The sequence below is a fragment of the Bombus vancouverensis genome, chromosome 16, assembly GCF_051014615.1.
Source record: "Bombus vancouverensis nearcticus chromosome 16, iyBomVanc1_principal, whole genome shotgun sequence".
Classification (NCBI taxonomy): domain Eukaryota; kingdom Metazoa; phylum Arthropoda; class Insecta; order Hymenoptera; family Apidae; genus Bombus; species Bombus vancouverensis.
Window position 1 is genome coordinate 4,888,800 of NC_134926.1, and position 25,369 is coordinate 4,914,168.

Here is a 25,369-nt window from a genome sequence, read left to right on the forward strand (position 1 = left end):
TTAAATGTATATTTATATTATGTATGTATAATTTGTTTAGTTAAGGGGGTATTCTAGCCTAGACTAATATTTATATGTTTATTTATGCATTTTTACAGAAGTGCACAGTAGGACTAAAAAAGTAACAGACTGTTAGACAAAATCTGATATAGCCTAGGAACATTACATATATTTACAGTACAATAATTTCATAAAAAATTATTACTGCTATTTTATAAACTACCTTATATATTTTACACATCTTTTTGAATTAGTTTTTCATGACTAGTTATGTAACATTATAATCATCAAAATCTCCACATTAATTATATATTATATATACTCGTTATATACACTCCTCGCCAAAAAGATAACCCAGGTGTGTTATCTTGAATTTCTCAATGATGCGTGTAAAGCTTTTCATCTGTAACGTATAATATCAAAACATTATGAGCTCAGAATATGCGGTTCGTTGAAAATAATTAAAAATATTATGAGGTTTAGTGTGTAACAAAGAAAAACTATTCCATACTAAGGTCGAAATGATAACACACTTTGTTAATATGTTTAGAAATTGCTCAGTAGTTCATGATCTATCAACGAGTAAAGATTACAGTACAATATTATATAAATTTCTAAGTATGTAGAACGCAGAAAAAAATTAAACGAGTCTGAAAAAAAACAAATTCTTGAACTAAAACAGCAACAGTTGTCAGTAACAAAAATATCGAAAGTAATAAGATGAAGTCGTAGAATAATACACAATTTCTTAAAAAAATGTTGAAGATTATGGCAAAAAGTACTGATCGGCCATCATCGTTATCCGATCGTGATAAGCGAGCAATTTTGCGTGTAGCTTCCAACTCGCAGTTAACAACGAAGCAAATAATGGAAAAATCTAGTGTTAGTGCCAGTGTTTCAAGTGTTCGTCGAGTTCTACTACCCTGCAAAAATATCAAGAGGTTAAAATTGAAAAAGAAACCTTCGTTAACAACGAAACACGAAGTAGAACGTTTACGCTTTGCAAAAGAAAGAATGCATTGGAAAGAGAAATGGAGAAGGGTACCATTTTCAGATGAAAAAGATTCAACTTGGATGGTCCTGATGGGGTAAAATATTATTTTCATGACACAAGAAAAGAGACAATGTCAGCAATTCGACGACAAATGGGAGGAGGCAGCGTGATGGTTTGCGCAGGAATCAAGAATTAAAAAATGCAATTGTACGCGAATGGGATACGTTAAGCCAAAATTACAGTCACAAACTATATAAATCGATACCAAATCGTATAATAGAAGTAATAGAAAATAAAGGGGGATGTACCCATTATTAAATAAGTATATCTGTTTGATAAGTAATTATGGTTAGTTATAATTTATGTTGATTATTATTTTCTTATTGTACATGTGTTATCATTTCGTCCTTAAAATAAAGCAATTTTTTTTTGTTACACACTAAAACTCATAAGATTTTTAATTATTTTCAACGAACCGCATATCCTGAGCTCATAATGTTTTAATATTAAACGATACAGACGAAAAACTTTACACGCGTCATTGAGAAATTAAAAGTAACTATCTAATCTTTTTGACGTGTAGTGTATGTATATTTCATATGCATACAAGTTAAACTGTAAGTTCTGGAAATATATTTATCAAAATCTGGTCCAGAAGAACATATGCCAGATGCTTATTAAGCGGTGCATTTTGTAAGGAGTCCAAAATTGAATCCATTATTTCAATCCATGGCTTATAAAATACCATTAACCAATAAGGCAACAAACCATACAATCCTGTTTTTGCGATTTCATAGTAATTCCGGCGATTCACTTGAGATGAATCCTTCTTCTCACACAATACCTTTGTGTGCAGAAGTTTTACCACGGTCGCTGCACGACCACCGCTTAGAAGTTTTGCTAAAGCGTTGTAGAGTAGAACGTTGACATATGGATCTATTTTCGCACGCGATGATGAAGCAATCATCCATAGAACTCGATCAATCATTGATGGAACTTTCAGTAACCTCACCACTGAAACAGTAATACTCACTAAACTCTATTTATACAAGAATGAGGCACACGTTATAAAGATTTATAAGATAAAACATTTACCAGCGTCTACAATACAGAAAGAAGCACCCTTAACGTGAGAACGTTCTAACGAAGGGGAAAGTAAAGTTCTAAAATTAAGATCCAAATCAAGATTGTTTCCAAATACTCCAAACTCAAGATCACGACGTCCTTTTTCCTCCGTTTCCTGTACAGTTGATTCATTCACTGGTTCAACTCCAATATCAGTATATTCATTTTTAATATTAGTCGAGGCCAGAAACACTGCCAGAAACTTGTCCAAATTTTGACCTTTCTCTTTTCTTAATTTGTATGCCATACTTTGATACAATATACCAATATCTGGCGTGCTATAATTTGTAAAGTAAGGCTTCAAATTTGGCACAGTCAAGAAATTATACAACAACTCGCTACTCCTGAGCACTGGTTTTGATAGTAATTTTTCCAGAAAATCTTCATATCGTTGTTTATTAATAGCACATGATGAATGAGGATTCTTTCTTGATGGTAATGGCGAGTCGCTCAATTCTTTGTCACCATGAAACTCTGCCAATCGTGTTCGTAAAATGTAAAAATCTTGATCACGACGTAACACAGTCCAGGATTTTCCTTCGGAAATATTATTGACAGCGATGACATAATAATATAATGTTTGATTATCTCCAGTTTCAATGTGCGGAATATTGACTCGCCATGTTGTTAAATTCCTGTGGGAACTGTCATCGGAATATTTAATCTCGCTATAAGAACGGGAAGGGTAATCTATTTCCTCGCCTTGATATATATCTTGATATGACATCCCGTCTATGGTTGATAATCTCAAAACGTCAATCTTCGGAAAATGATTTCCAATCTTTGAGGATGCATTTGCGGATCCACTAGTAACGCTTTAAATAAAAATTAGACACTTTTTAAGATATAGGAAGTAAAAATTCGCCTAATTATTTTGAGCAGCGTATAACATTGGCAACTGTACATGTTATTATGTCTATAAGTGCAAAAAGATTACCTCAATCGTGGTGACTGCTTAACTCGACTTGGAACTGGTTGTCCGCATAATAAATCATACAACTGTAACGTAAAATAAAGAAAGAATTATTACGAGAACGGTTATATAGGAAATAAAGAACAATTGCTTTTCGATTTTCTTACTTGATAGCTATGATGGAAAGATGGTAGGCAAGTAGATTCTAATAAAGCATGGGCTTCTTGGTGTGCTTGATAAAATGGTCGTGAAGTCCTCATTTCCTGAATTTTCTTTGGACCTCTTTCTAAAACTAGAAGTGTTGTTGACATACAATGTAAGAGCTGGATATTTTGTAGCATGTTATGTTGATAATATATAAATATAAATTGCACATGTATTGCAGATGAACTCTCAAAACGAAGTATTCTTACTTTGACATATGCCCATGGATATATCTCCTGGTAAATGTAAGTATTCTGGGCCTTCAGGATCCAGATATGTTGCATACATATTTTGAATATCTGTGTACAAACTACTTTCTGCATTCGAACTCATTTCTGGATTTAACATACGCTTGCTTAGATCATCTGGAAATAGATATATGTATTAGAATTCATCAAATACTTTTACTACAAAAAAATTGTACTTTTAAAAGCAACATTTAATCTGTGCTACTATTTTTATCTATCACTATGTATAAATATGTATTTACCAATGTCTAAACAGAACTGAAAGAGATTCATAGGGCCATTCTCTTTGATGTGTTGCATAAACATATACAATAAACGAGGATCATTTAAAACTTCATCCAAAGAGGGTTTCAGGTGATTCTGCGTGTTTTTTGGCATCATTGGAATGGTCATCCAGCATTGCAACATCGGTACATTAACTGCGTCCACTTGGTTAGAAATTGGAACATCGCGATGAGTTGATAACGCGACTAACGCATTTATATTGTCTGGATCAGCAATCGCGTCTATTGCTGGCAGCAAAATCCAATTGGCCAAAATTTCTCGAAGTATGACCTGAAAGTAAAATACAGATTTACACTCCCCTTTCCACTCTAATCATTATCATCATCAATAAAAAGGAATATTTTATAATCACGCTCGCGTTGAAATTTTTTATAGCTGATTTCAACTAATTTCAACTAATTTCAACTAATTTCAACAACAAATTTTGTGCTGAAAAAAGATATCGTTATTCTAGCTTCTTCCGCTTACAAAAGAGCTACATGAGTATACAGGGTGAGTCAGCTAAGAGTTGGAGCTAAAATTTGTTCGATACCAACAGTTATATTGAAAAGTGTTTCAGATGAAAGTTGAGTGCCTGCAAAGAGGACATATTCTGATGTTAGTTTTTCTGCAGGTGGGCGCGTGAAGGTCACGTGAAGGTCAACTTCGCTTTTTTAAATGAAATCATACATTTTTTAATACGCTAAACAATACAAATCGAAATTCTTTATGAAAAAAGCTATTAATCTACTTGTGTCGAAAAACTATTAGTTTTGTAGATATTCTAGCTTTTATTTTGTAAAACTTTTCGCATGAAAGACAAGGGAGGACGTCAAACAGTTACTCAGAATAGTGTCCATGATAACATATTTTGCATTTTTCAATATAATTAATACTAATACTATATAATTAATACTGATATATAATATAATAATTGATACTATAAATTAAAACATTTCAGCTTTCACTCTTAGGTGATTCACTCTACATATATTTATGCAATATCAGGAAAAAGAGTACAATAAACAACCTTTTAACTAAGCATATACTTATTGATACTAGAGTGAGCAATAGGAAAATATTGAGAACATAAAAAACCAGAAAAACTCATCGGATAAGATTTTCTTTAATTCGTCGGGGAAACAGCAGGAAATAAAATCAAAATTCTATTGAGAAACCACAGGTTAGAAGGATACAATGACGGAAATAAAAAGAATAGAAAAATGTGTAGATTCGATTCGCAATCTTTTTTCAATCAATTTACATTATTAAATTCAATCCTTTTAAACATTCTGATAGCTATGAAACGGGACTCCAACGGGATTCGCTTAATATTTCTTCCCTCATTATTCCTTTCACCAAGATCCTGTAATTTTATAAAATCGACAGGAATTGAAATATTTGCAGTAACACTATGATAAATTATCGTACTCGATCCTTGATTGGCCAAAGAATTGATCGATTTGAAACAACTAAGAAATGCAAGAGGGTGTGAATATATGACATTCATCGTAAAAGTGGAAAAGCCGGCTCGATACGTCTGTCACCTTGTAAAACAACCATAAAAGTTAGCTCCGCGTTTAATGAACAGAAAAATTGATATATCTGAGTGGCAACAGGGCTGAAAACATTCGCACAGGTAAACCCTATAATAAAGATACAATTAGCGATTCGATAAAGCCTCGCATAAATAACGATCAACTATCGAATAGTTTATCACGTCTTGTTATTTATGTGCACGTGTAATCTTTAAGGAGCATACCCATGCGACTAAATACGTGTTCTATGATAGAAACTGTAATATAAAAATCGAGAACATCGGAGTCATATAATAGGACAGAAAAAAGAACTAACGTTATAATAATTTCAAATAAGAATCACCCAATTGTGCCATTAGTTACGGGCCATTCTGTATATTATTTGCACTGAAACTCCTTTATATCCTCAAATATTTATTAACTAAATATCCTTTTTCGTAAAAATTCAAAAAAAAAAAAACTTCGATGCCAAACCAGATTGTAGGAAAAATGAACATGAACACATATGTGGATCACTTTGCGAGCCAACTTGCGATAGTAACGGTTAGGATCCGAATCCTTTATTGTACCCTAAAATCGTAAATGTTCGTAATTATTATTATTACAATATCGATACATTCACGTCATAGTAGTATCTATATTCTGACAATGACAAATTATATTCTGATAAATTCCTTTCAGGTATGCATGCAAACTCACTAAAGGTTGTAGGCATGTAGATGGCGCTGTCCGAAACAAAAGGAACAAAACATGAATACCTCTGGATGATTGTCCGTAATAAACACGCGCATTACTTATAATTCATCCGAATTGATCAACTCCATTTTTATATGAGGTTATCACTCTCGCATTATCCAGGTACAAGATTAGTATTCGATATACATATAAATTTATAATTTTATAACTCATGGGAAGATAGCATAAATAACAGAATTCCAAAAACATGTTATGTAACTGAATTAATGGAATGATCAGCATAACATTTCTGAGTATTTATAGGGTGAAGTAACTGTTTGTATTATATCTGTGTATGCGTCAATAAAGAACGTTCTTAAAGCATATTTAATGTTTATTAAATAAAGATGAGCGATTTAATGAGAAATATTTTCTTAATCCACATATAGACAAACATGCATAAGAAGAAAAATGTCAGGAAGTGGCAAGGCAAAAATGGGGAAACTGGTTTTTGAACATTTACCTACTCACACGCTAAAAACACTGGCTAAATGTATGCATAAATCACACACGCTATACGTACAACTACACGCATACGTCTGAATCATACAAATTCGACTATACAACCTCCACGTGATGTACGTTGGATTATTCTAATACCGGCGGCACGCTTTTCATCCAAAATTCAATAAAACGGCGAAAGAAAATCGTACATCAACTTTACATGAGTCGTTGTAAAAGGAATACCCCAATCTTCAAGTCCGTGATGATTCTAGTCGCCAAAAAAATTGTTAATGCCTGTAGAATCTATTGAATTTGACACATTTTTGAAACGGAGAAGCATCTTCGCTATGCCACTCTGCCACATGATACAAGAACTTTGTGGGATAATTAAAATAAGTGTTCCAAAAGTAGAAGCTTCACGCATCAAAACGAGCCCGGAATGATCGTCGTATGTTTTCTAATTACGAAGTTAGAATAGTTTAAATATCATCAATTTTTTGGCGAAAAACCAGCGTTCCTTTAAACACACCAGTGTATTTTCGTACCGATCCTAGAAAGGCTGAATCTTTATATGCACACCTAATTTCTTTACTGTTCTAGGCTTTGAAAACATGTAGAGAAATGTTGGGTTACTTATTAAAGTCTTTGCTACATTGTACAACTAGCTTCTAGACAAAAGATAGTTACAGGTTACAAGTGTATGTGTCGTGGATAAATGGATGTAGTAACATGTTATCTTAGGGTTTCGATTGTTCAGTTTTGACGCACTGGCAATGGGAAACCAAAAACAGAAGTTAGGCCGACTTGTGCATTCTTTTGTCTCACCAACTTCCTAATTCTACTGCGTCATATCATCGTCTCCTCTTGATTTTGTCTTTCTCGCTCTTGCTGCCACCATTTCTTTCTTCGCAAATTATTTCACCTTTGTTTCATTCTTTCTCTCTATTTGTCTTACTCCTTTTATTACCACGGTCTTTTTCCTTGATTCTCTCTTCCTTTTCTACTTTTTCCATTCCAGCTCCCTTCTTTCTCCCTTTGGCCCACTTCAGCCTTTCCTTTTCCTATTCCTCTCCCCATTTATTCGTTTCCTCTTTCCATATTCTTCTGTCTTCCATCATCTCTTCCCTCCATTCCTCCATCTATCTTCTTCTCTCCTCCCTTGTCTCCTCTTCTAGCCCTTTGATCTATTCCGCCAAGTATTCTATCTCTCACCGATTCATCTCTCCTTTCACTTCCCCTTTTGTTGATCTCTCCTTTTTTCTCTCCTCCTTACTGTCCAAGAATCTCAACGGTTTACTTACCTCCTGCCAGCTACCTACCTACCTTCGCGCCACTTCAGCGCTCTCTGTTCTTTCTAACCTTACTATTGTATTCGCCTCATACTATTCTCCTTTCTTCTTCTGATCTCGCTCTCGCTTTTCTGCTATCTCTATTGCTCTCTTCTTTTCTCCGCCCCTTTCCTTCCTCGCTACGCCCGTTTGCTCATCTTTACTTCTTTGCTTCTGTATTTCTTTGCTCTCCAATCTCCAATTCTGCACGTGTTTACCTTACCAGTTCTTCTATAACTGAAAATCAACTCACAAATTCCGCAGGATTGATGATTGAGTCGAAAGGAAACTTTAGCTCGCTTCTTACTGCATCTTACTATATTGCTTCTTAATTAAAGAACGTGGCACGCAGTCACACGATGACTCTTCGTGATGTTCTCATGATTGCTCCGGTTGCTTATACCTGTACCGTGAAAATTTTGACATGGGAAAGAATTAATTTCCTCAAAATGTTTGGCAAACATTGTTCATCGAATGTTCTCACGGCTCAGTGCTAGCCGTGTCTTCCGTATCGCTTCAGATAAGGGATATTCTTGACTAAAAGGCGCTTCTGTTCTCTGTGTGTATTTGCAGAAGTTCAAGGCCGCAAGTGCAGAAAGATATCCTTCACCCAAACACACACACACACACACACTCGTAAAAATGAGAAAGCCGGCTCAATATGTGTGTCACCTTGTAAAAGAACAACAGTCGTTATCTCCATATTTAATGAACAGGGAAATTGGCATACCTGTATGATAAGATTAATAACATTGACATGGCTAATCTTATAATAAATATATAAATAATGGTTTGATAAAACCTTACATAAATAACTACCAACTGTCAAATAGTTTATCAAAACTTGTTATTCATGCGCGCGTGTTATCTCCAAGGGAAAGACACGTATGACCAAATATACGTGTACTATGAGAGAAACTGCAGTATAAAAATCGAGGATAACGGTGTCAACTTTTCAAAGTCGAGGAAGAGCTCAATAAGTGTAAAGCAAATATTCTTATCAGAAGTTACTATGTCTCGATGCCTAGTAGTTTCTCTGCTTGTTGTCATGATTCTTGGTATTTGTAAGTATTTGATATACTTTGATTTATCCTTGCATGGAAATTTGATCATCTTCAACTTTTCCCTTTCTTTTTTTATTTTTATTTTTCTCGAGGCAATTCAAAACATATATTCCTCTCGATATTTTGACATGAAATGAATATTACAAGTAGTGTGTATAATGATTTTCAACGAAGAAATATACAGGGTGGTTGGTAACTGGTGGTACAAGCGGAAAGGGGATAATTCTACGCGAAAAAAGAAGTCGAAAATATAGAATAAAAATTTTTCGTTTGAGGCTTTGTTTTCGAGAAAATTGACTTTAAATTTTCGCTCGGTACGCGTGCACTTTATCACGCCTCGTTATAACGGATTTCACTGTAGATTTAAAAAAAAATTAAAAAAGAAGATTAAAAAAAAATTTTTATTCTATATTTTCGACTTTTTTTTCGCGTAGAATCACCCCCTTTCCGCTTGCACCACCAATTACCAACCACCCTGTATAATAAGACAGAACAAAGGAATATTAGAAAACTAAAGAACTAATGTTGTAATAATTTCAAATTTTGAATATATTCTAACCTTGGAATATCTATGGCGTTAAAAAAATATTTAAATAATTTAAGAACATATATACCAAATATAGTTAGACACAACTTGACATATTGCTTTTTTATCTAAGCAATTACGTTTCGTATATTCTTTGCTATTGTAACTAATTAATATCCTTTATGTAGTATAAAGTGTTTACATATTCGTAAAGAGAGGCGAGTATTTTTTTGACTGAAGATTTTATTGTACAAGGTGATCCGTAATTGGTGGCACAGAGTAAATTTAGTATAGAGTGGTTCTACGAGAAAAAATAAGGGAAAAATATACAGGGTGGTTGGTAACTGGAGAGGGGGCGATTCTACGCGAAAAAAGAAGTCGAAAATGTACAATAAACATTTTTCGTTTGAGGCTTTGTTTTCGAGAAAATCGACTTTGAATTTTCGCTCGGTACGCCTGCGGTACGTTATAATGCATCTCACTGTAGATCGTTGTCTCGATGGAAAAATTAAAAAAAAATTAAAAAAAAATTTTTATTCTATATTTTCGACTTCTTTTTTCGCGTAGAATCACCCCCTTTCCTCTCAAAAGAATGTTTTCTCAAAATCACTTTTTCAGGAGATTTCAATGTCACCGATATGTTTTTGAATAGAATTCTATATCTCTGCCGACATAAATATCTTAATACTTTTGTATAGAGAATAAAAAATATACCGATGGCCTTGAAATCTCTTGAAAAAATAACCTTGAGAAAAAATTCTTTCCATCGTTACACGTGCCTCTTGAAATAGCTTAACTTTGTTCTCAGAAGTTCTCATATCATTCATATAAGCATATAAACACAAATAAGGTAGATATTTAGATGATCTCATTTAGTTGAGACACTCTGTATATCATTCGGACTGAAACTCCCTCATATTCTCAAATATCTATTAATTACTAATGTAATTTTACGAATTCTGTGGGAGGGTCAAAATTATATTTTTTTCATCTTCGTCTATGTTATTCGTAAATACCCGAAATTAGATTCAATCCAAGACTCAACTGCCGAATCAGAATGTCCAGAAAATCAACAAGGACACATATGTGGAACACTATGCGAGCCAACCTGCAGTAATCCACAACCAAATCGCAAGTTTTGCCCTCGAATCGTGAGTGTTCGCAATTATTAATTATTAATATGATATCAGTACACTGCATCATAATATTTGTTTTCTGATAATAAATTCTTTTCAGGTATGCAATAGAGCCACTAGCGGCTGTAGGTGTGTAAAGGGCACTGTTAGAGACACAAACAGTTCACAATGTGTGCCACTTGATCAGTGTTCGTAATAAACACACGCATTATTTGTAATTGATTCCAAATGATCAACTCCATTTTTATATAAAGTTATTAACTTCACATTATCAAGGTATAGAATTAGTATAAGAATTTTCAGAAAAGAAATGCTATTTTCATAAATGTATCATCTTACAATTTATGAGTAGGTAGCATAAACAATTGAATTCCAAGGTGAATAAAATACAAATTTTATGTATTTTAAATTATGAAGTTGATCAGCATAGTTTCTGAGAATCCATAGAGTAGTGAGTAGAGTAACAATTTATATGTGTATACATCAATAAAGTAGTTCTTAAAGAATATTAAATATTTATTAAATAATGACGAGCGATTTGATAAGAAATAATCCGCATATGGACAAATATATTTTTACACCGACCTTTAGTCGTTTATGTCCACGCCTAATTTTTTTACTGTCCCAAACTTTCAAAAAACGTAAAAAATTCTACGATGCTGATTGTAATCTTTACTATATTGTACAATCAGTTTTTAGTCAAACATTTAAAAGTTTTCACAGAAAGAATAAAAATTTACTTTGAAGGAATTCGCAAGTGAAATTTCGTTTAGGGTATATCATAAACAATTTATGAAAGAGAAATTCACAATGGTCTTCTCTTAATAATCATTAGTTCGATCTCATAAACGTTTATAAATAATTCTACAAGAGCTTACCTTGTTGTTAGTAGACACATGGATGGCAGGTAATAAATACGGTATAAACGCTGTTACAATTCCTCTCAGATAATTCAGCTCTGCCTTACGCGAGTAACTCGCTGGATGTATCTCACGACCAAAATGGTCGATCAGTTGATTTCCGAAACAAGATGTATCCGACAAATCCTTTATCTTTGTGCGTAATGTTTTCCAATCTTGAGCATGTTGCAATATTAGAGGTATTAAATGGTAAAACACGACATTGGACACGTCTGTGCGAAGCAACCGAACTGCAATATCTTTCGTTGCAGTAGCTGTGGCCAAACGAAGCTGTTGTACGAACGCTTCGTTCGTCGAAAAATCCGAGTACCATGCGCAAACATATTTCTGCAATAAATCTTCCAGAAGCTGTGGAAACAAATTTTATATCTATTCTTTTTTTCGTTTGATATATATATATATATACGAAGCGTGACAGTAATTAAATAGGAACTTTATTTGTTAATTTTTGCCGAAAAGTTTTAAGGTAAAATGGAAGTGCAGTTACAGAAACCCAATTAAATTTCATTACAGCAAAAGATAAGAAAACAAAATTGCCACAAATTTCATTATTACAAGGATGAGAGAAACGAAAGCAAAATTGTTGCAGAAATAAAAGGAAAATTAAAAAATTAAGAAACTTTATGAAGCATTGAATTGCAATGATTAATTACTTGTTCTAATGCATGGTCAAGATCCTTCGGTATTTTCACTTTCGTCGAATGTGGTAACAATTTATGTCTCTTGCAGCTATTATTACTGCAAACGCTGCACGGATCCTTGATTTCATAGGTTGGATTAAAACTATCGCTTATTGCATTTAAATTCACGAGTGCCACGCCGACATACTCTAATATAACGAGCCCATAAAAGACACTGGTTATATAGAGACAACACACGATAAGTACCCAAATGAAACTGAAATTCGTAGATAAATCAGGCAATTATTATATTCTTTAATCCTTGTCAAATCTTGTCGCTTATTATATTCCTTATTTTTTATTAACAAAAGAATTAATAAAATGTGGAAGGATTTCAGCTTTTGACGCTGTGACAATGATAGTAAATCTACCACTAAATCTGTACAATCCATTACATTCAAAAAAGAACTTAATAAATCTTTCACAATTTCTATTTGCGTCAAAACTGTACCAAAGATTATAAACTGTTTAGTTAACGATTTAGGTAAATGAATAATTGTACAGTGTAGCTAATAACTAGACTGTGGATGTTTATGCATTTATGAAATGTTTAAAGATGTAAAACATTGCAGAATATACTATATAAAATATCCAAAGTAGAGCGCATACTAGCATGTATATATTGAAAGAAATGATACAATCAAAGAAATATAAAAAATATAATCAAAAATAATAAAAAACAGATTCTTCTTGAAAACGCTGTGAAAATTTAAAATCATCTAGAAAGTAATGGAATACATAATAGAATGTACAAGTTAGTTAATAATGCAAAAAATCAGAAATTGATGTAGTTCTTCTTCCGAATAAGCCCTACAATTTCATTAATCATTATACGATGCCAATAAATCTTAAATTCTGCATTATATTACATAATCGATAAACTTAGCTTAACAATATTTTTGTAACTAATGATATTATTATAATTATCCAATGTAATCTTACATTTTTTATCTAATTCGTAACAGGTTGCTCATCATACAAAATTATGTATATACTTGTAAATGCACAAATGTATGCATATTATTACCAATTGCCATACACTAACTTGTTGTCCATTATGTTGAATTACGTATAATAATATAAATAACAAAAGTTGTTAAATATACAATTTATCATTTATATAATTGTATAAAATCTTTATACAAACACAAATAGTATTTCTTATGTTCACTTCTATAATAAAAAATTACAACTTTAAGAACGTAGAATGATATTTTTACAATAATTTAACACAAAATTACATAAAACTAGAGATACTGTAATAATAAGATAACCTGATACCAAAATAACAATAATCAAAAGACGTAAAAAATAAATGATTAAAATTAAACATATAATTTACTAGTAATAAAATATAAGTATTTAAATCACTTACCTTTTAAATACGATCAAAATAAACGCAATTAGTATGAAAAGAGTCACAGGAATTATTATATTACACACATTAATTATCGTCTTACAAAAGTCTTGCACTTTAAAGACAGACACAAATGCCATTATTTTATTAAAAATTCTTCTTTCTCGAATTATGATAGAACATTGTAACCAGAGCAAAAGAGCACGTAAACATTTCCAATATCAACGAACTTCAATACGACGTTTTGGCAGATAACTCAGTATTAAGAAACCACGTGACAAAAACATTCAATCTATATATATATATATATATATATATATATATATATATATATATATGTATATTTAACTTCGCAAAATTACGAATACTTAGCACATAGATAGTTTTAATTTTAAATATTTCTTTGTTTCTTAAATCACGTAATGTAACTATTAATAATAAGCAAATATCTTAAGCTTTCTGCAAATTTTATTTAGAAAATTTTATTAAATTATTGACATTTATTTAGGTTTGCATCATATAGTTCTTACAATATTTTTATATATGTAAATGAATTACACAATTGTTAATAAGGAATTTCTCTCATTTATTTAAACATTTTCTTATACTTCGAGAAAATTAATAGAAGTTTTTACTGAAATGTTAACATACATGTAAAATACAGAATATACACAAATACTAAATAACAGGTTTAAAAAATTATATTTGTTAAAAATATTGTAATGTGTAATACAGTAAGAATTTTGTACACACATGTACAAGTATTCAAACTTTCTGGACTACTTATAAAAAAAATATAATTTTAGTTAAGCGATCAAAATATCATTAACAATAATACTTTGTGTAATAAAAATATCCTTTTTCAATTACATGTTGTTTCCTTTTCTATTACTGTTTCCAAAACGTTACTTTTTTGTACATTTATGAAACATTTATATCCTCGGTTAAAATACAGGAACGGAAGATTATAAGAGATGTATTATCATTTTGTTTCACACTTTGCGTTTTGTTCTGGTTCTTGTGACCTTTTAATAACTTCCCTTTTCAAGATCTGTGCTTTTTTTCTTTCTTCTTTAGTTCTAAATCGAGAATTTCTTCTTTCTTCCCTTGTTCTTACACGATTTCTTTTCGATATTGGGTCTGGGACAGCTGTATGAGGTTTTAAAATACTAAAGCACCTTGGCTCCTTCGATTTCAATAATTCTCTACGTTGTTTCTTTGACAATACTGGAGTTGTTGTAGAAACAACGAATAATTCTGAATTATCACGAGAAGCAAAAGAACCTAACCTCTCTTCTAGCCGAGAATTCTCCAAGAATTTATCAACATCTTTCATGTCTACATATTTACGCCATGCTATTTTGTTCTTTTTGGAAACTCTACGTTTTTTAGTACTAGCTGCGGTCATCTTATCGTAATTAATAAAATTATATCACGTACTGTAGCACTTAGTTTCTAAAAGATAATCTGATTTTCAATTTATTATCTGTTGGTTAGGTTTTTATTTAGGTTTCGTAATTAGTGAATTTGTATTTGAAAGATATTCCTATGTCCATGAAAAAGGTACATTAGGAAGATAGTCTATATAACATGACATAAAAACTTCTATGAAAAAAATTATGGCTTCAGAAATGTGTCAAAAATAATTTACCACCATAATCTCATTGATTTAAAAAATACAAATTCATTACAATGTAATGAAAATTCGAAACATAGAGAGCAACAAATATTCAATTCTTTCAAATCCTAACTTCAAAACTTCAGAAGCTTTTCGTTCTTAATAGTGGCATTTCCAATTGTATTACTTTACAGTGTTACGTCACTACATAAGCTTTCAAGATTTAAAAACTTTCAAGATTTCCAAGTTTTTCAAAAATTTTAGGTTTCAAGGCATTGAATGTTATCCGAATTGATTCGAATTTGGATAGTCTTGAAAAATATTAAATCATTTCGAAACTGAGGTTCGAATGCCCACTATTCTAATAGTCTTCATATAAACTCGCCACAACGTAACTGGTTGCATGAAAATCCAGCTTGTTCCCGACACACGTGTTGCGTATGCGTATACACACGCGCGCATCACCTGTGGTGCGGTCAGAAGGCTGGCCACAACACCAGAGAAAAAGTTGTACTTACCGATGGCTGTCATCGCTTTTTCTGACAGATGTTTTTGCGTGATCTATCACACGAGCTCCGTCGTTTCCGAACAGATTCCGCCGATAGTCTCACCTTTAGACCTTTTCTGAACTCAATATTGTCGCGATAGTAGGGAGACAGATTCTAACCGAGTGTGCTCGCTTTTAAGTTTAAAGGGTGCGTCATTGGAATTCCAAGGATCACGATTACGCGAGAGAAGATCGTGTTAAAAAGGGGGCTGAAAGAATAAAACAGGGGAATATTAAAGAAGTGCGAGAAGAGATCACGTGAAATAAAGAGTGTGACAGAGGAACAAAGGGTATGGCGAAGACGTATGATTATTTGTTCAAGTTGTTGCTGATTGGTGACTCAGGGGTCGGCAAGACGTGCGTCCTCTTCAGGTTCTCCGAGGATGCTTTCAACACGACCTTCATCTCGACCATTGGTAAGTATATCCTTTTTTCTTTTCTTTTTCCCAACAGCATTTTCCTTTCTTACTTTTATTCATCTAGTTTTGTTTACAGATTTTCAAGTAGTAGCATATATTTTTTCAATGAATATCAATGAATTACTCATCAAATCTTCATATACAATTGAAAGATTAATTATCAAGAGAATATTTCTCTCAATAATATTTATTATCTTACAAATGTAAATTTAGTTGTATATTTGTTTCTTTTTAAGGATATATTCTTCTAGAAGTTTAATTTAGGTGACTGCTGCTTATGCAATGATTATTTAAATACAGTTATTACATTTGTAGAAAGAATTTTCTTTATTAAATGCAGCTGTGTATTTTTATTTTGTGATCTCTATATCCTGAGTTCTTAATTTAGAGATTGCTTCCTTTTGTTTATTGAGATTTATTTATAGAAGGATTTTTATTTGTTTATTTGGTTGTTTACCTTTTAAAGTTTCATACATATATGTATATGTAATATTTATATTTCTATATATATCTATTTAGCTATTTATATGTTTTACGAAATATTTGTGCAACTTCATAAACATTCTTATCTATATGTTTATTTATATACATACACAATAGTGACTGATTTATCTAAGATATCTTTGCTGTGTTTATTTCTTATTTATTAATGTTTATTTTCAAATAATCAAAATCTGAATATTAGTTTCTTCAGCTTTTATTGTTCCTTAAATTATTTATTATAATTGATGTTCTATAAAGTACACATATTTTTAATATGTATATTTATATTTGTGTGATTATTTACTTTATACCACATACCAATGATTTAGAAGAAAAGATTTAAGTAATGAATTATTAGGAATATATTTTGTTATAATAATAATAAAATATGCAGCAAATTTAATACGTTTCTATGTCAATCAAATTTTTAATCCCATTATATATTCAAGTAAATGAAAACAGATATTGTTACATGAAATAAGATCTATTGGAAATATCACATTACCTAATGGGCATATATTTTATATTGTATTATGTTTTTTTTACATTTATGTGGATATTATTTGTTATCCAAACACGTGGCTTGAAGAAAAGTAAAAATTTAAAAAATAAGTTATATTTTAATATTATTTAATATTAAAAAGATGAGAAAAATTTGATTATATATTTTTTTTATAAATGGTAATTGTCAGTCATAAAACTGTAAGTAAAATTATGTCAAGTGCATAAACCAGATCAACCAATTATTAAGGCCACCTTACTATGTTTACTTGGACAAAGTATATTTAGCACTTAAAGATTAAAGTAAATATCAATTCTTATTTTCTTCTTAATATGAAAAAATTAATATTAATAGAATGAATTCATATAAACAAAGTATGTAATATTAATATTTATTTAACATATCAAATAATGTATATTTAGAAATATAAGATTCATTCAATTTTATCTTTTGGAACTTTTTCTATCCCTAATCATTTTAGAGATATAATTCTATACAATTGTGTGAAACACCCTATAGAATAGCTTTGTATAGTCATGCAGAATAATAAATTTATGTTGATTTAAATGCATATTCATGCATGTTTAAACATTCATAGCACAACATAGATTCCTTTATTTGTAAATGTAATGCATAATACTTTGTGATTGTTTTAACTTTGATTTGAATCAATCTATAATGAAATTAAAAAAGAATGTTTTTAGAGAATATATATAGATATTTCAGGATTATACTACAGAAAAACTATAGTTTTTACATTTATTGAAATATACTTGAAATAAATTTGAAATCCAATCTAATTCTTAAAGGCACAAATTTGTAATATTTATTGTGTGCAAAATATTAAGTGTATTTTTAACAATTATGATATTATTTAATTTGTTTATTAATTCAATAAATTCTTTTGGCCATTGATTTATGTTACTTATTTATTTCATGCTTCCAGGAATTGATTTTAAAATAAGAACCATAGAATTAGATGGCAAGAAAATAAAATTACAAATATGGTAAGTACTAAGTAATTAAATCAGATTCTTAAGACTAAAATATTTCATAATATAACTATTAAAATGTAGTAATATGTAGTAATGTATTAATATATAATTTTAATGAGAATGTCACAAATTTAATGCTTTACTCTATATAATTTTCCTAATATTTATTGGAATAAAGATGTTTTATATGTCTTTAAAGGGATACAGCAGGCCAAGAAAGGTTTCGTACAATAACCACAGCATATTATCGTGGTGCAATGGGTATAATGCTAGTTTATGATGTAACCAACGAGAAAAGTTTTGAGAACATAAAGAACTGGATTAGGAACATAGAAGAAAATGCCTCTGCGGATGTTGAAAAGATGTTATTGGGCAATAAGTGTGAGCTCACAGAAAAACGGCAAGTTTCAAAGGAACGAGGGGAACAACTTGCTGTTGAATATGGAATAAAATTTATGGAAACCTCTGCTAAATCTAGCATTAATGTTGAAGAGGCATTTTATACCCTTGCACGAGATATCAAGGCTAAAATGGAAAAGAAACTGGTAAATATCTTTTTTCAATATGCTTCTGCTTTCTTCTTTTGTCTTCTTCTGTAGCTATAGAGCGATAAAAGGAAAAAAGATATTGATTAATAATTCTGTACTATTATAAGTATAATTAGTTAATAGTAAAAAATATAGAATTGGAAAAATTGACTGAACTTCCTAAAGGAAACTGTTTAAGTGTGTCACATCTAAATTTGAATCGAATAAAAAGTTTAATATATCAGTATATTTTAATCCTATGTTTAAAAAAATTGTAAGAATCTCTATTGTTATAATTATATACTGAAACATGAATTATATACATATATATGTCGGAGATGAAAGAACACCGGAGTCTGTAATTGAACAATTGTAGTTATTCAATCCGATTGTAATTGTTCGAGAGTTGTGATAATGAGCTTGGGCTCGAGGCGACAGTCAGTCGCCGAACGTAGCCGCGGTCACGGGATTTGCCTAGCAAAGGTATGGAGTAATTCTATAGCTCTCCTTAAAGGAAATATTCGTGGCGACACGCGACAGTAAACATTCCAACGGTTTCTGTCCCGTGGCTCGCCACACGCAGACCCTATTCTTCGAGTAAGATGATTGCCAGATGTCGATGCGTCTCCGCAGTACATGTTCGGCTAGCCCGAGGGCCCGTTATAAATCTTAAGGTTTAGTTAACTAAAGTCCTTCAAACAGACAAACAGTCTTTGTCCCAACTACGGGAAGATAGGGGAGACATATTTTTCAACGAGCGCGGTCTCCCACTAGCAACTTTCCCTCGAGGGCGGTTAGCATCTTTTTCTAACCACCGATATGGAGATTGACCAATTAGCAGCAACGTCAATTTCCCTTACTTTCTGAACGAAGGCTTTTCTCGACGAATCCGATGATCTCGTATCCTTAGACACACCCCATTATAGTTTTCCTCTGTGGCATCATCGGGACGGGAAAGACATTCTCGTTCGCGATCTCACTGATGAAAGGAGTAACCCTTTACGACCAGTGAATATCACGCGTCCGACTTGGATTTTGTGAGCACGTTCATCTATCATCCCGTCGACCGCGGATTCGTTATTGAACCTAGGATCATTGTCATTAGTTTCTCGAGTACCTAACTACCACGGTTACTTGTCCGGTTCTATAACAATCGTATTTGCACTAGTCAATGTCTTCTCTATTGCATAACGACAACGTGTAACCCAAACGAAGATTCGTTTCACGCCCCTAACCCTAATTCTAATGTCCTCTCCGACATATATATGTAATTCTTTCAATGGTAATTCTAGAACTCAATTTTATCATTTTCCAGAGATTAAAACTGACTCTTGTTTAGATATAGTTTAGTGGCTTTCACAGATATATTCTAGAAAATAGGTATACACTGATTAACCACCATTTCTTTGTTTCCTGTGTCTGTTTCTCTGTGTTTGGTGCGGGTCTGTCTCGGCAGAAGGTAACTCTTCCTCTCTGTACACATTACATATTTTGCACGACTATTTGTAATTTATCTACATTTAATACTAACACTTAGTACATTGTATCAGAAAGTTAAAAAATAATTCTTTCCTTATTGTCAAAATATTATTTACTATAAAAGATTTATTGAGATTCTTCTGATTCAATGCCACTAATAATATATTATACTATATATGTATGCATATTTCACTCTTGTCTATGATGGAGTGTGTTCTTTTTAGCAAACTATGCTTTTGTTATGTAATAGCATGCATATTAAGAGCTTATGTGGACATGTTAACACAATAACTGTTTTATAAATTTCATTTCTTATTATTGCTTTTATATCTACCAACTTATATTCTTTTACTCTCATAGAAAGCCATATAAAAATATATGAATGAATATTTTATAATAACATATGACACACTTTTAATATCCTTCATAATTCTTCATAATCAATATTGACAAGTACAAATTTTATTTTTGGTGTTTCAAATTATTTGTTATTAATACTTAGACTGTGGATTTGTATGCATTTGAAGATGCAAGAATACACAGGTCTCATAATATGCAAAAATATATAAAATATCCAAATCATAGTATTCTATAATATTTAGCAGCTAAAACAATTCCCTAATAAAGTTTTATCTTAATTTTAAATGATTAAAAATCCACATAAACATCCACAGTCTACTTTTACTTAAATAAGCGGTATATTATATGAAATTAATATCTAACAATGGAATTATTTTGAACACAGGAGGCATCAAATCCACCGAAAGGAGGAGGACATCAATTGAAAGCATCCGAGCCACAAAGGAAGCCACCAAGTTGGCTTGCACGATGCACTATACTCTGACCCATCAGCCGGCATATCCTCGACCGTCACCAACTACTCTTTACCTTCGGTCTCCTTCGCTCGCTGCACGTCGCGAGTACTTCTGTGATTTTACTCCTTGACGGCCACCTTCGTTTCCCTCCGTCGCTGCCGGTCTCTCTTTTTTACTGATTACTCATAGGAGCTCTTTTTATCCTGGAGGAGAAACTGCCTTTCCCCTCATCCTTTCCGAAAAGAAATTAAAAGAACAAAAAAAGTAAAAAAAACAGAAAAAAAGAAACAAAAAAGGAGAAGAAGAAGAAAAAAAGGCACGTTCAAAAGAGAATTTTCCGAAGGAAACGAATCGCGAATTGTGATAATTTTTGATAATTTTTTAACGACGCTCGAATACCACCTCGTAAGTCACATCGTTTCTACTTGTCACGTTTCATAACGAAATATTAGGAGTGCAATTGATCGAGCAGTCTTTAGAATGCTTACGCCGTGTAAAATTGATATACTGTCGAAGAAGGATAATCTTAACTTCTCGACCAGTCAATGAGCAATCTAGAAAATAAATCAATTTTTAAAATTGCGCGTCGTAAATAACGTGCAATTCTGCTTTTCGTTTATCGTGCGATTCATTTACATACGTTGTAAGCTTTGCTATAAATGAGGATAATAACGACGATAAGCTGGAAGTTGGCCACCCGTAGAAACAATAATAAATTGTTGATTTGTTTTTAACGCGTTAACTTATAGTGGCTCATGAAAGTATTCTAATAATTACCGCAGAACTATTTTGTGAATATATTACGTGTAATGTACGAAACTTTTTGAAATTTTGTTTCCACTGTAATGAGACACGATTATCGTGATTATTATGATAAAATTTGAAATCGATTCGAAAGTGTATATAGAAATTTCAAGATATTTATTGCAAATATACAGTTAGTGAAAAATTAGTACACAGCATGAATAGTCATCTTAAACATAAGTAAATGATAAAGATGAACTCTCTGAACATAGAGAATTATTAATATAATGCATAATTGACTGTTTAAATACTTTTGTGACCCCTATAAAATATATGCTTCTACCATCTTATAGCTTCTATGTACATTTGCAAATTTTTTCTTTATCAATATAATCGTGCTATTTAGATTTCATTACAGTACTAATAAAATTTCAAGATGTTTCCTATAACACATAATATATCCATAAAAGGTTTTTGTAAATATCTGAATATTTTCAGGAGCTACTGTATATTTTGAAAATCTCTGTTCTCGTTTAAACGATCGTTCGAAATTCAGCAGTTTTGCTTCTATTGTATTAAAATTCGACTATGTTAAATGAATGCAGATAAATATGAAAAATATAAGATGTTTTTATATTTTTATGTTCAGATGCTATGCATACGAAGTTTCTCCTCCACGTTTTAATTAATCAAGGGGTACGATTTTTTAACACATATTTTTTGCATTCGCTTTATTTAAATGAGTGAAAAAAGAGAAATAAAAGGAAGTAAACAAGAAAGAGAAAATAAAAGGAAGAAATTTCTCTCTGGCCAACGCATGAGAAATCTCTTCTTTTTTTGAAAAGCATTTCGAAGCTATTTCTTTATAAGACATTGTAAAAGCAAGACAAAAAAGAAGGGAGATGCGAATAGGTGAACAATGGGCGGTCATTTTTTATATATAAATATAAATATTTATATAGATATATATATACATGCATATATATCTATATACACATCGTCAAGTTAGCTTTTTCACCGGATCGAAGAAGAATTCCTCATTTTATTAATTCAATAATTAGCGCAAATTCAGAACTCGAAAAAGAAAGAAAATAAGACGAGAAGGCTTTTTCAATATTTTTGATTTAAATTCTTTTTATTCCTCCCTTTTTCTCTGTTGTTAAAGAAATAATAAAAAGGAAAACAAGAAAAAAATGGATAAAAGAAGTAATACAAAAAAGATGGATCACGGATTTCGTCTTCGTTTGAAACGCTTGTTGTAATAGTTTTCTTTTTCCAAAGAAACAGAGGGTTCTCTTTTTTTTTGTTTCTTGTTTCCTAAGAACGAGAAAAAAGGGATTCCAATCTGTTTCCACTTATATACTTAAAATATACGATTATTATAATACATTTTATATTAATCCTATTCGTCTATTTTTATTGTTATAACCCGCCTTTCCTTTGATATCGCGACACGATCAATTTTTTAATTGTCAAATGTTATCGATTAGTTGCGAATAATGATAATAATGATGATAATAATAATGTTACACGATTCCGTTTATACTGTTATTGATATTATTTATATAATTACGACTCAGCGTCGACGGTGACTTTTTTTTAAATCTAGTATATATAAACGTAGTGCTATTTAAAGAAAAAAGAAACTATGCGTCGCATACGAACAATATTTTTCTCTTTTCGTTTTAAGAAACTTTTCTTTCATGGTCAACCACTGTAATAGAGAGGTCGCTGGAAAGCTTCCAGTTTTAGTTTTTAACAAAATGGAACAAATTGAAAATGGCAACGAACTAACGGCTAATTTTTTCCTTACAATCTCAAACTGCTTCAATGCAAGGATGGTGTTGTATATACAAAATTATTAGTAATTTTTTAACATGTTTTATAACGATAAGCAATGTAATTTTATTTTGAAATATTTTATCAAGTCGAAATAAACCTATTACTTATCAGATGTATTGAGAAACTGAAATGAAATAAATGTTGGTAATCATCGACTTGATTAACTTCATTCATTAGAATTGTTTTCATTATTGTTATATTTATATTAAATTTGTGGACAGCTCGTTGAAGATTCTGTCCAATTTTTCTTCAAATGGTACAGGATCTTGCATTTTTGTTTCGAAGTTTGTTAACATTTCTTTCAGCTGAAAAATATAGATTAATAACACAAATACAATACATGATATTGTTAAACATTTTTAGTATTATGTAACTTTTTATAATACTAATAACGCAAAAAAATAATATAATCTATATACCTTGAAACATAAATTTTCCATTTCTGGATGTAATAATATACTATTATTGGATAATTTATTGAATTCGTTAACAGAAAGAGCAGTTAGTTTATGTTGTAATTCTCTTATATTTGCTTTGTTTCTTTTATTCATTGCATGAGAACAGAGACCAAAAGTTTGCAATCGTCTGTTCAATTGAATTGCAGCTTTGCTACTTTCTAATAAATATTGCTGTTCTTTTGCAATCTTGGCAATATTTCTAATTTAAATAAACAAAGATTATTTTCAAACTGATATCGTAATTAATAAATGAGTGATACATATAAAGTTTTTATAAATAATATTCATTTCATACAAATAAATATTTATATATTGATGATATATTATTATAATCTTAATGATATTTTTTACTATTTAATATAAGTAAAGAACTTTAAATGTCTCTAAAATTACTTGTAAATTATATAATATTTTAAACAAATAAGATATTGTATCGTAAATAACTCTTACAAAACTTCAAGGAGATAACTTAATCTTTAAGAAGAAGTAGAGATAATTGATAAGAGTAAAGCAAATGGCAAACCCATTTCACACCTTTTCCTATCAAACTACGATTCCTTTTATAAACAATAAGTATTTAAAAAAAAGTATTTAAAATATAAATAATAATAATTTTCTAAGAATGATTTCTAGAATAATAATGCAATAAAACTTTTATAGAAATTTACATATCAATATTAGCTGTGATTTTCTGATAATCATTCTTTAGTTCTATTAATGCTTGCTCTAGTTTCTCTTTTTGTCAAATTTCCCGCCGTAATATATTTTCCAAACTCGTGATTTTTAATTTCACTTTCGCGGCTTCTGTTTGGCAGGATAGAGCTTCTTTTGTTAAAACATCACTCTCTTTAAGCAAGGTTTCATAATTCATCGACAAATTCGAATAATCAATTTTATTATGCATGTTTTCCTCCTCCAATCGAACAATCGTTTCTGATGCCAATTTTAAACGAACTTTTAATTCGTTCGATATTTTTTGTTCATTTTGCAATAGATGATCTTTCGAACAAAGTTCTTCGCGTAACAATAAACATTCTTTTTCTAAATTACTCAATTCCTTCTGAAAAAATGTTATTAAATATTCATTGCAACAAATCTTATTTTAACTTCTTTCACATATTGATTTTTTTTCTTTTGATTTAAAAATATATCTGATATAAATTTTGTATAAAAGAGTATAAAAATGGCGTTTACTGTATTTTGTTGATGTTCATAAATTATTTCGCGAAATTTCTTCTCAAAGTGAGAAATATCTGGTATATTAGATCGGATGATTTCCATTTCTCTTCGGTTTTAATCATTAAAGAATTAATTTGAATTATAATTTGATTATATAGTTTGTTTTGTTCTATAAAATAGCAAAAATTGTTACAAAACTACTCGAAGTTTGAAATACTACTACATCATCTTGAATAATCGATCTATCGAACTTACAAGACATAACAAAAACTGAGAAATCGCCAA

The 25,369-nt window shown here is 31.0% G+C and overlaps 4 protein-coding genes across 4 annotated transcripts; 2 read left to right on the forward strand and 2 right to left on the reverse strand.

Moving 5' to 3' along the window:
- Positions 1 to 64: 64 nt before the first annotated feature.
- Positions 65 to 13,750, reverse strand: LOC117154559 (sorting nexin-14). Its single transcript, XM_033329641.2, has 9 exons — positions 13,495 to 13,750; positions 12,093 to 12,336; positions 11,398 to 11,787; positions 3,727 to 4,039; positions 3,446 to 3,601; positions 3,200 to 3,324; positions 3,057 to 3,118; positions 2,090 to 2,934; positions 65 to 2,008 (listed from the first exon to the last, which is right to left on the reverse strand). The coding sequence occupies exons 1-9, from the start codon at positions 13,614 to 13,616 to the stop codon at positions 1,605 to 1,607; spliced, it is 2,661 nt and encodes an 886-aa protein (XP_033185532.2). The 5' UTR covers positions 13,617 to 13,750; the 3' UTR covers positions 65 to 1,604.
- Positions 8,708 to 11,032, forward strand: LOC117154563 (cysteine-rich venom protein 1-like). The gene is made up of 3 exons (XM_033329647.2): positions 8,708 to 8,857; positions 10,410 to 10,534; positions 10,620 to 11,032. Exons 1-3 carry the CDS (start codon positions 8,806 to 8,808, stop codon positions 10,713 to 10,715), a joined length of 273 nt encoding a protein of 90 aa, XP_033185538.1. The 5' UTR covers positions 8,708 to 8,805; the 3' UTR covers positions 10,716 to 11,032.
- Positions 13,751 to 15,555: 1,805 nt separating the features above from the next.
- Rab8 (RAS oncogene family member Rab8) lies at positions 15,556 to 23,010 on the forward strand. Its single transcript, XM_033329646.2, has 4 exons — positions 15,556 to 16,057; positions 17,992 to 18,052; positions 18,240 to 18,585; positions 20,792 to 23,010. The coding sequence occupies exons 1-4, from the start codon at positions 15,934 to 15,936 to the stop codon at positions 20,888 to 20,890; spliced, it is 630 nt and encodes a 209-aa protein (XP_033185537.1). The 5' UTR covers positions 15,556 to 15,933; the 3' UTR covers positions 20,891 to 23,010.
- Positions 23,011 to 23,647: 637 nt separating this feature from the next.
- Positions 23,648 to 25,186, reverse strand: LOC117154546 (uncharacterized). Its single transcript, XM_076625563.1, has 4 exons — positions 25,100 to 25,186; positions 24,661 to 24,965; positions 23,939 to 24,104; positions 23,648 to 23,752 (listed from the first exon to the last, which is right to left on the reverse strand). Exons 1-4 carry the CDS (start codon positions 25,184 to 25,186, stop codon positions 23,648 to 23,650), a joined length of 663 nt encoding a protein of 220 aa, XP_076481678.1.
- Positions 25,187 to 25,369: the final 183 nt, after the last annotated feature.

Bases quoted from the DNA above. Each gene is read 5' to 3' on its own strand.
- LOC117154563 (XM_033329647.2), top strand. From the start codon at position 8,806: ATGTCTCGATGCCTAGTAGTTTCTCTGCTTGTTGTCATGATTCTTGGT. The intron at 8,858-10,409 runs GTAAGTATTTGA...ACCCGAAATTAG, and splicing joins TGTCATGATTCTTGGTATTT to ATTCAATCCAAGACTCAACT. The intron at 10,535-10,619 runs GTGAGTGTTCGC...AATTCTTTTCAG, and splicing joins GCAAGTTTTGCCCTCGAATC to GTATGCAATAGAGCCACTAG.
- LOC117154559 (XM_033329641.2), bottom strand. From the start codon at position 13,616: ATGGCATTTGTGTCTGTCTTTAAAGTGCAAGACTTTTGTAAGACGATA. The intron at 12,337-13,494 runs GTAAGTGATTTA...TACGAATTTCAG, and splicing joins ATTTTGATCGTATTTAAAAG to TTTCATTTGGGTACTTATCG. The intron at 3,119-3,199 runs GTAAGAAAATCG...TTTACGTTACAG, and splicing joins CTTTCCATCATAGCTATCAA to TTGTATGATTTATTATGCGG.
- Rab8 (XM_033329646.2), top strand. From the start codon at position 15,934: ATGGCGAAGACGTATGATTATTTGTTCAAGTTGTTGCTGATTGGTGAC. The intron at 16,058-17,991 runs GTAAGTATATCC...TCATGCTTCCAG, and splicing joins GACCTTCATCTCGACCATTG to GAATTGATTTTAAAATAAGA. The intron at 18,053-18,239 runs GTAAGTACTAAG...ATGTCTTTAAAG, and splicing joins AAAATAAAATTACAAATATG to GGATACAGCAGGCCAAGAAA.
- LOC117154546 (XM_076625563.1), bottom strand. From the start codon at position 25,186: ATGGAAATCATCCGATCTAATATACCAGATATTTCTCACTTTGAGAAG. The intron at 24,966-25,099 runs GTAAACGCCATT...ACATTTTTTCAG, and splicing joins ATGAACATCAACAAAATACA to AAGGAATTGAGTAATTTAGA. The intron at 23,753-23,938 runs GTTAACGAATTC...TATATTTTTCAG, and splicing joins ATAAACTAACTGCTCTTTCT to CTGAAAGAAATGTTAACAAA.